Source organism: Carassius auratus, chromosome 4, assembly GCF_003368295.1.
Source record: "Carassius auratus strain Wakin chromosome 4, ASM336829v1, whole genome shotgun sequence".
Taxonomy (NCBI): Eukaryota; Metazoa; Chordata; class Actinopteri; order Cypriniformes; family Cyprinidae; genus Carassius; species Carassius auratus.
In genome coordinates, this window is record NC_039246.1 from 325,870 (window position 1) to 336,635 (window position 10,766).

The window sequence follows — 10,766 nt, forward strand, 5'->3', positions numbered from 1 at the left end:
CTTGCTCAAGGGCACCTAAATCGTGGTATTGAAGGTGGACAGAGAACTGTACATGCTCTCCCCCCACCCACAATTCCGTCCAGCCCGAGACTAGAACACACAACCCTTCGATTGGGAGTCCAACCCTCTAACCATTAGGCCACAACTTCCCACTGAGAACAGGTACCCCTTAGAACAGGTACCCCTTAGTTTTAAAATACTTACAGTATAAATAATTTCTAACTTCACAGGTTGTTACCCCTTTATTCCCCAAACGTTGCATATTATTCCCTTATATCTACCCGCAGGTACTGAATAGGTACAATATAATTACAAAAAAGTGAAACTGTAACTTCAGTTTACTTACGCAGTTCGTTGCAGGTTTTTTTTTAACCCATTATTACCCACACATAATGTTCCCTCATACCTACACGTACATTCTTTATACGTACACTATAATTACAAAGCGTTACCCTGTATTTCTGTGAAAGCAACTGTTTTCATTCTGACGTAAATTAAAGATGTGCTACAAATGTAATTGTTAGACATCCAGAAGACGTCCTGACAGGAGCCAGAATTTAAGTGTTTTTATACATCTTTTCTGGACATTATTTAGATGTCAATTTAAGATGTGTTAAACATAATTGTTAGACATCTAAAGGCAGCCAGAATAAAAGATGTATTAGTTGTGTTTTCTGTAGTAGAAATGTCAAAGAAGACTCTTAACTGTTCTTAAAAGCATAGCTCAGTAGTTAAGACAAATTAACCTATATGTTTGTATAAGTACAAGGTTTTTTTTTCACTTCTCAAGAATCGGTGATACTAAACTTCCATGCCAGTTCCTGATTTTATTTAGTACTGTATGAACGGGACTTTTATTTTGGTCTGACACTGTGACATCATAAAGCTGCGCCGTGCTCCTGCATATATTGTGATTCGTCTGAAGAAAGGTTTGTAGTTTTAAGCTTTTAAACCGATGTAAACTGTTTCATGAATTAAATAGTTTTCACAAACTATGTTTAATAAATTAATTTTTAAATATAACACTCTAAAGCTATATTTAGTGTTAGTAAAATAAAGCATTTAGTAATGGAGAAAGTGCCACCCACAACAAACAAAAACGTGTATTGAGAGTGAGGAGTCACGTGCCGATTTGGGTTGATTTGGGCGGGGTCTGAGCCGGTTGGTCATGATGGTAGGAGACGCTATCAGGCCCCCCCTTCAGAACTTCACAGAAGCGCCACTAAACATTCCAGAGCTTTTTAATTTTGTGCATTTATTATTTCGGCAGGGACAGAGACGGATATACGAATACGAGAAACAAAAGGAAGAAAGTAAAACAATGCAAAACAAAAAAGGCCAAAGAAAGGGGAACTTACAGGAACAAGCTCACACCAAGCGCAAAACAGTGGTATTTGGAGAAGCTCTCGGGCATCCAAAATATCGACCCATACGAGCTCCCTGCTGTGGCACAGAGACCTGAACCATTAACCTCCGTGCACACATATGGACATTGTGAATTATCTTGTTTTTGGAGTAAATCACCTTGCATTCACACTGTTAATGGCTTTAATCTAACCAGGACATTTACATCATGCAATCACACATTTAACTACCCTAGCTAACCCAGAACTGGTTTGTCCACTTTGCAGCCCCCAACACTAAAACCTGGTACAATATGTGTCCTCGGGCTACAATCAAATTACAACTAAATACCTAAACATACACAGCTTTAGCCTACATCAAAACATGTTGGAAACGTTTGTGTACATTAAATATCTCGTTACAATCTAGTGTTTACAAAACAGTCACAGTTAATTGCTTTGTCATTTTGTTCAATCAGTGTCTGCTAAATGCAATGTAATTACAACACACTAAAACACAAGTGAATAAACTTTATTTGTCCAGTACAACGCTGTTTTCACCACCTGGAGGCTCCCAGCCACCATAGAAAGCCTCATAACTTTCCAAAGACTTGTGGCTTTTAAACTCCTGCATTGTGTAGTAATTTACACAAAAAAACAAGATAATTCACAATGTCCATATATGTGCATAGAGGTAAATGGTCCAGGTCTCTGTGCCATTCCGCTTCTGGGAGATCGTATGGGTCGATATTTTGGATGCCTGAGAGCTTCTCCAAAATAACTCTGTTTTGCTCTTGGTATAACCTTTAAACCTGTGTTCCATTGTCCATTGTTCTTATGTGTTCCATATGTATCGTGAGAGGTACTGGAGCAGTTTTTAATGCAGCAGTGACTTCCAGGCATGATAAAACAGTGCAGAATTGTGAGAACCTCCTCTACTACCAAGTTAACAACACATGTAAACAATCATGTTTTGCCGCCGGCATCCTGCCAAAATGGCGGAGACTATGATGTCTCTGTACCATGACGACAACTCCTCACTCTCATTTGACAACTTAATCATATAATAACAATCTCAAAGATGACATGCTCTGTTTGTGGTTTCTGAATTTCATATAATGGTGAATATCAGTACAATTTAAATGAATTAAGATTGTTTAAAGGAATGGAATAAAACAAAATCCTGCTTTTTAAGACCATTTCAGTAAACCATTTTTTCTTTCCTCTCGTGGAGTCATCTGAGATCCAGTTTACTGGCACAGAGATTCACTGACCTTTTGTGATAAGCTTTGATTTAACTTAATTTTATAAAAAAAAACGTAATTCATTTGATTTGACTTTTCTTTTTACTCAATACTTAGTAAAGTTAGGATTATGATTAAAACAAAAGGTGACAGTCTCACTTTACATTTGTATTCATACACACTTGAAGAAAAAGAGATTTATTTAGAATTGACCATTTATCCTTCTGTTCAATTTCTTAGGCTACAATTTAATTGTGTCTTTTGCAGTAATTATATCATTGACAATAATAAACAGTAAATATCAAATCAGAAATTTGGTACAGATTTTTTTTTTTGTGCAATAACAAATTGTTGATGTGTCTGTGTTTTAAATATTAGATATAGAATATAGAAATTAAATATGTATTATTTGGAGGTATTTAGGAAAATACAAATTGTTTATGTATAAAAAATCTACATATCTATATGAATAATTTAATTAATATAATTGGAAATTAATGCATCTTTATTTATACCCAAACTCACTGGAGGTGCATATTAGTTCATTAATAATCAGCATTTCCATCGCAGGAACTTTACCCAGGAACTAGATCCTTTTGGGCCGGTACTCAGTGTGTTTCCACCCCAGGAACCAGAATCTAAATACAGTTCCCGGTAAAAAAAAAAAAAAAATGCCCCTCAGAATTCCCTGCTGGCGAGGTGGTACTTTTTCAAAGTTCCGGAACTTTCGGGGGCAGGACTTGGGCGCTAAACATCCTGATTGGTTGAGTTCACGCAGCATTGTGATTTCAACCACCATTCATTCGGATCATTTTCAAAATATTACTGTTATTGTGTCATTTTAAAAGTATTTCAGGCGAGAATGTAGTTGTTTAAAACTGAAATCTGCGGTTTATTTATAAAGACAGCACCTTTTTAAAAATGTGTTTCATTGATTTCGGAGACAGTCAGCTCCACGCGATCAGCGGGAGATCAGTGATCATCTATCCGCCGAAAGCAATCTCACCTCGGCTAGTCCTTCCGATATGTGCCACTGGCTTTGATGTCTCTTTAGTGGTTAAACATAAATCATTTGTTTTGGGTAATTCTTACAGGTAATCTTTGGTTTATATTCAATTCTAAAATGTTCAAATTAAAATAAAGAGGCAATTGACATAATATTTTATTTCATTGTAATGTAGGCTATATAGGCCAACACATTTACCTGAACTACATTTCTGCGGCTATTAATGTTTAAATGAAAATGAAAGGAGGCAGTGGTGTTTGATATATTTCGTCTTATTGGAAATATACAGTGAAGGAAATTGCAGTAGCCAAGGCAAGCTGACTGATCAAATCAAGTCTGCTTAAAGTTCAAGTCAAGTTTAAGATCAAGTACGCTGCTGTTTGCAGAATACCAGACCCGCGTTGTCCCATCCACGGGACATCAAACAACAGTGGATGCAAATTCAAAATTTGCATACTTTGTATTGAGAATTGCACACGCCGCAGACATCACCAGACTATTTGCCTAATCTTCATGGTACTTTTGACCGCTGTGGAAACCCAGAAAGCAAAAGGCCTGGGGGGAAAACAGTTCCTGGTACAATTGTTCTGGGTAATGTCAGTGGAAACGCTGCAATATTTAAGAAAAACAGGAATCAAAAACATTGATATTTTTAACAGGTTTATAACATTTAATGATATTTAATTTTAAGTTACGTAACTTAATTTTTTAAGTTATGCAAGAGCATAGAGTCAGTTTTCTGAATTTCATTCTGTACCTTCAGAAGATGTTTGTTCTTAAGCTGCTCTGTGTAGATCTCTTTGTGTAGACTGTGTAATAATGCTCCTTAAAAAGCTAGAAACAACAACAGAAGAAGTTATTATTAGGGTTGGGTATAGATTGTTTTTTTTTACAAATACTAGTGCCAAATCGATACGTTTAAAACATTAATTTTGCCATACATTTTTATAATAATCTAGTGAGATTTTTTAACGCACAAGCAATCTGACAACAGACGGTGCTCCACACCGAGATCTGAACTCAACATCATCAAATCTGTCTGTGATTACATGAAGAAACAGATGAAACTGAGACAAACTAAATCCGAGCACCGAAACCTGTGTTCTGATTCGGTTCGGTTCGGTTCATACCAGTTACATAGTACAGATGCAGGTTTCAGTACCCAACCCTAGTTAATATTAAAAGTTCTGGGGAAGGCAAAATTTACTGTAAAAGATAATTATATTGGTAAAAATTCAAGCGTAGCCCTAGAAAATTAGCAGAAAGATCAATTCCTTTTAAATTATAAAAATAATTTGTTTTGGTTTAGTGTATAAATACAAATGTGCAATCAAGGTAAGTGTCATCTTTTGTTTTTATTGGCCGTTGATGCTTCTGCCTCAGTTCTTTAATTGGCCTCTTTGTTGCTGCAATAACTGAGTTTAATGTGAATGCAGTGGCCCTGATCTCTGTGATAATGAGTGTTATTGTTATGCTGATTGGATTAGAGTATCTGAAAATCTGGGTAAATACTGTTTACATCCTTTATGTTCTAAAGACGGCCTCCTGAAGTCTGTATAAGGTTCAGAGATTCACTGCTTTAGTGGACACCATCTCAGTCAAGATCCTGATGAAGATTCACACAGTCTCCTGATCTTCTTTCCTGAGTTTGCTTCAGGTGTAACTGGATATTGCAGGTATTTTGTTTTCAAATTACTGTCTTTGGACATTTTTGATTAACTTTTTAACTGAATATGTGTATATGTTTTTTGCCAGTTAAAGAAACTGAAATTGTAATAATCAATTTACCATATACATTTATACTGCAAAAGCAAATTTATACAAAACTACTCATATAAAGATCATTACCACTTAAATTACTAAGATCAAACCCAGATCAACTTTCTATCCAGTCCTTATAGATGAGAGATTTGTTGATTTTAAGTGTGTTTGTTATTCATAGATAGCTGATATAAAGAGGAAAATGACGTTTATAAATAATTTTACAATAATTGAAATCTAGCAGCTTAATAGGTAACTTGTGTATATTCTAATCACATTTTAGCACTGATTATATACTTCTAGTTTTGAAGGGGTCATATAATATTGCTAAAAACAACATTATTTTTGTATTTGATGTAAAGCAATGTGTTTGCGGTTTAAGATAAAAAAACAAATATTATTTTCCATTTACTGTACTTTATTATTGCAGTCTTCAACGAAAACATACATATGAACGAGCGGTTGCAGCTTTGATAATTTAAGGCTTATTCTGCAGCATTTATGTAAGATTTAAGATCAACACATGCTGTTGTGAATAATTAAGTGAAGCATCTTCTCAGGATAAGAACACGCAATCTCATCAATAGTTTAATAGACCCTCTGAAGTCGGATAACGTGTATGCGCGTTATGAGGCGTTTTTCTCCTGATAATCCGGAAAATAACCTAAATTACACTTTCAGTTTTGATCGTATAGATAAGAGCAATACATCACTCGAATCTGTAAAGGGTCTACTTTTCTTGTATACAGACAAATTCACAACAAAACTTTGTGCACTTATAAAATAAAGATAACAAACAAGTTGTGCTTTCTGCAGCCTTTGTCTGCGCTGATCTACATTTACAAACATGTCCTTAAAATGAACTGTAACTCCCTAAATATTAAATGAAAAGACATGAGAGAGATATCTATAGAAAGCCTGACATGTCTACTTTTAAACTAAACAAGTGCTGCCAAAAAACAAATATTCTGTGATAAACTAATCCATATGAAAAACAACGCAATGTCCGTTTTTCACGTCTCCCTTCATTATCTTCTGATATGACCACGCCCACACAGTGAACGCTCTATTCAGATTATAATAGGCTTGTTTGAGATGCGCCTTGCCTCACCTGAAATGTAGTCGAGAGTAGGCGGCTGCAGTAAGAGGAGGGGTCAAAAAAGACCTTTGAAGTCGTACACTTCCTGATTCTCGCTGTTTTGTCGACTGCAAACATCAGCAATGGAGGAGATCTTGTTCACGTTTTTTATTGCAGATGAAGTAGTTGTAATCGAAATACCACTGTTTTGTCATCATGTGCAGATCACGTCCATAGCATTTTTCCATACTATGCAAGTCAAAGCTGTTTTGTAGCAAAAATTCTTCAGAATTTCTTCCCTTATTTTAAGCCAGACCCTGACACTTCTCAGATGAAACCACACAAAGATGAAGCATAATGGCTAAACAGTCTAATAGATATTTGTGTGCATGTATATTTTTAATTGAAAGATTTATTAATTTTACACAAACATACGATAGAATAAAATGAAAATTACAACGAGGAAGAGATCTAATTAAGAGAAAAATAAAATAAAATAAACACATGTCCAATTCTTAATTTCACTAGGCGTGTTTTGTTTTTGTTTAGTTCGCATTTAAATATAGATAAAGAAATGGGAAATCTAATTCTTAGAATAAAGCGAAAATGTATCCGTTGACATTCTCAGCCAATGAGCATGAAGCTGTGTCCGCAGTCCGTCGTTTCCCATCATGCTTTTGATCAGCGCAGTCGGTGGAGAACAAATGCACTCGACTGCTCAATCCGACACATCCACCTTGCTGTCGCGAGAGTTTCTTTGGCACACATCAGAATGACATCAGAGCAAAGCGGATGTAACTCACTTTTCTAGTCGTGTCCTCTTTTGGAAGGCCAAACAAAGTAGCTTAGCTTTCACAAAGAAACACACAATGACTCCACAACATGGCGGTGGCAACAATGAGAATAAAAGTTATGCCTTCTTTCTGTGTGAACATCTGGCCTGCGTTATGCAAATCTTCCGATACAGTGACATAGACGTGGGGGCGTGTTTAAATGAGGCGTTTTAAGGGGGTGTGGACGAGCCTCAATTTTTTACAAAGAATATCTCTTTGGGTTTGAGACTTTAGTCTTTACAACTTCAGGGATCTCATCGATTCACCAACAGCTTGTAACACTTCAAAGAAAAAGAAAACTTTAAATTGCATCATATGAGCCCTTCAATAAAGATAATCTGGGGAAATTTAAATAATTTTCATTTACAATAAATTTGTCCATTTTTTAACCATTTTAATCATAGATTTTCATTTAGACAGCCAATCGGTGGTTTTAAACTCACTGTGATGTCACCTGCTGCTCAAAACAGTGCAAATGCAACCAGAAATACAAAAGTGTAACAAATAGTTCTACAAACCAACTGTAAATGTTTTCATGAAAGTTGAATCTTGAATAATAGCCTACAAATCAGAAAATACCAAATAGAAAACTTAATACAAAAGTGTTCTGAGTGCTAGTTTTTGTTGTTTTTGTGTTTCAGGCCATCACCAATCACTCTGACTGACTCCTCACAAGTGTGCTGACAACTGAACCAGGGAGCTTATTGAAACACAACCAGAGACTTAGTTTTTTTTTTATTATTATTATTCTCACCTCAACAGGACAAAGTGTCTAAACGCACAGAAAAACTCCTGCTGAAACAGCTGAGATTCACGTGACACACGATTATAAAGATGGCGTTTATTAAAGAGGAGAGTGAGGAAGTGAAGATTAAAGAAACGTTCAGAGTTAAAGAAGAAGATACCGAGGAACAAACAGGTTAGTTTTCTTTCTGAATTCACTCATTTGATCTTTTTTTAAATGAAATAAATGATAGTCTTGAAGAATGTCATGAGCGTCCTAATTAATTTTTTTATGACATGGAGCGGTACGCCTCATGTGAACAGTAGGCTTTTTGGTGTGCCATATGTTGTCCTATAAATAATTGCAATAAACAATATACATTTCTTAGACCTGTTTTAATGCCTGATTGTTTACTATATAATAGCATAATGTTGGTAGTATTAATTGTTAAAACGTTTAGACAGTTAAAGCTGTTCTCCTAGCTGTCCTATCATGGGGTATGTATTTTATAATTTTTGCTTGGGATATCAGGGATGCCTGGGATTTCATTTTATAGGGGAAAAAAACAGCTAAACATTTGATATTCAGATTGTCAAATATATGTAAATAAATGTTGTTGAATGTAAAATTTTAATGTGCATAGTTGTTAGTAAATTTAGTGGCTATGTGTGCCATGCAGATTTTATTTACATCACGTGAATTCGTACATTTTTCCTGAAAGAAATAAAAGTGACATAAAACTAAGTGCCTTTTAAACAGGGAGTACAATGCACATTTGGTGAAAGAAACAATTCATTATTGGATCAATATTGCTGCTCGCCCACCTCAGATTAACGTTACATTTAGCAAGGAATCATTTTAAATCTAGATTAAATGATTTATCTAATAATTCTGTTGTGCAAACCTTTAAACCAAAAGCAGGTTTACATTAAACTAATCAATTTGATCCTAGATTTACATTATATTTAAGATTAAATCCTGTTGCACCATAACTTTAACCTCAGATATAAATCTGGAATCTGGATCTTTAAATTTACTTTAAGTTTAAATAAAATGAAATGCACATGCAATTAAAGGGGTGGTTAATTGTGATTTAGCTTTGATAACTTTAGTTAGTGTGTAATGTTTCTGTTTCTGAATAAACAATGTGTAAACTTACAATGCTGAAAGTTTAAAGTGTTAGTTCACCCAATAATTAAAATCAGTGAGAGAGTATTTGCATTGCTTTGACCTTTCCCTTTAGGTTCTGCCTTCTAGCATGACATCATTGGTTTGTCATGTATACAAACATTTGTCAAACTGCATCTCAAACATCTTACATTTTTGTCTTTTTTCATCTTAGACTTGATGGTGCTGAAAGAGGAGAGTCAAGAACTAAAAGAAATGGAAGAGAAAAATCAATTTAAGAATCAGCATGATTTTATATCTAAAGAAAAATCTTTTAGTGGCTCACAGACTGAAATAACTTCAAGTAAAAACGATTTTAAAATACACATGAGAGTTCACACTGGAGAGAAGCCTTATGCCTGCCAACACTGTGGAAAGTGTTTCAATAAAAAAATAACTCTTAGAAACCACATTAGAATTCACACTGGAGAAAAGCCTTGTGTCTGCCAACACTGTGGAAAGTGTTTCGGTCAAACATCAACTCTTTTAAGACATACCAGAATTCACACTGGAGAAAGGCCTCATATTTGCCCTCAGTGTGGAAAGAGTTTCACTGATCCTGGAAACCTTGTAAAACACATGAGAATTCACACTGGAGAGAAGCCTTGTGTCTGCCAACACTGTGGAAAGTGTTTCGGTCAAACATCAACTCTTAGAAGACATAATAGAATTCACACCGGAGAGAGGCCTCATATTTGCCCTCAGTGTGGAAAGAGTTTCACTGATCCTGGAACCCTTGGAAAACACATGAGAATTCACACTGGAAAGAAGCCTTATATTTGCCCTCTGTGTGGAAATAGTTTCACTCAGAAAGGAAGCTTTAACAGACACATGAGAACCCTACACATGTCCTGAGTGTGGAAAGTGTGTCGGTCAGAAACAACACTTTGAAGACCACATGAGAATTCACTCTGGAGAGAAGCCTTTTACCTGCCAACAATGTTTCAAATGTTTAAACCAGAAAGCAAGCCTTAACAGGCACATGAGAGTTCACACTGGAGAGAAGCCATTTATATGTGGTCACTGCGGAAAAAGTTTCAGACATTAAGAAGCCCTTAAGTACCACATGAGTTTTCACATATGAAAAAACAGTTTTCCTTTTTCAGAAAAGGACACATCTCAGGAATCATGTATTAAATCCAGAGATAAGTCTTGACTGTGCCTCACTGTAGAATGACTTGCAGAAGCACCCCTGATATGGTTCAAAATACTCAAGCAGTGGATATAGGCCTTGTTTGGTTGATAGGATCACAAATGTACTGTCTCCGTACAACTCTCTTTTGTCCACTTTTAACCCACTCGGTTTAAATTTTCTCAAGGGTGGGGGGGTCAATGGACAGATATATTCATGGGTTTTTCTTTTGATCAAATGGATCAAATATATTCACACATGAATGTGAACTGAGACAATGGAAAAAGATAAAGACAGCAGCAGCTTTTGTTTCTGCTGATAGCTGCAAAAACTGATAGCCGCAAAACCACACCAAATGCTGTGGATGCATGTGAGAAGTGGATTGGCGGAGAACATTGTGCTTGGACAGGGGTTTTTTTTATCTTCAAACTACACTAACAACTTCTAAAACTATAATTTTAATTATTGTTGTCTTTGA

At 35.6% G+C, this 10,766-nt stretch overlaps 1 protein-coding gene across 1 annotated transcript; it reads left to right on the forward strand.

Annotated features, from left to right (window-relative positions):
* The first annotated feature begins 853 nt into the window (after nt 1-853).
* LOC113067094 (gastrula zinc finger protein XlCGF49.1-like) lies at nt 854-10,144 on the forward strand. The gene is made up of 4 exons (XM_026239344.1): nt 854-929; nt 5,131-5,269; nt 7,907-8,184; nt 9,332-10,144. The coding sequence occupies exons 3-4, from the start codon at nt 8,100-8,102 to the stop codon at nt 10,009-10,011; spliced, it is 765 nt and encodes a 254-aa protein (XP_026095129.1). The 5' UTR covers nt 854-929; nt 5,131-5,269; nt 7,907-8,099; the 3' UTR covers nt 10,012-10,144.
* Nucleotides 10,145-10,766: the final 622 nt, after the last annotated feature.

What these genes read in the sequence shown, in the direction of transcription:
- LOC113067094 (XM_026239344.1), top strand. Translation starts at nt 8,100, where the DNA reads ATGGCGTTTATTAAAGAGGAGAGTGAGGAAGTGAAGATTAAAGAAACG. An exon ending in AGATACCGAGGAACAAACAG is followed by an intron (nt 8,185 to 9,331) that starts GTTAGTTTTCTT and finishes TTTTCATCTTAG; the next exon opens with ACTTGATGGTGCTGAAAGAG.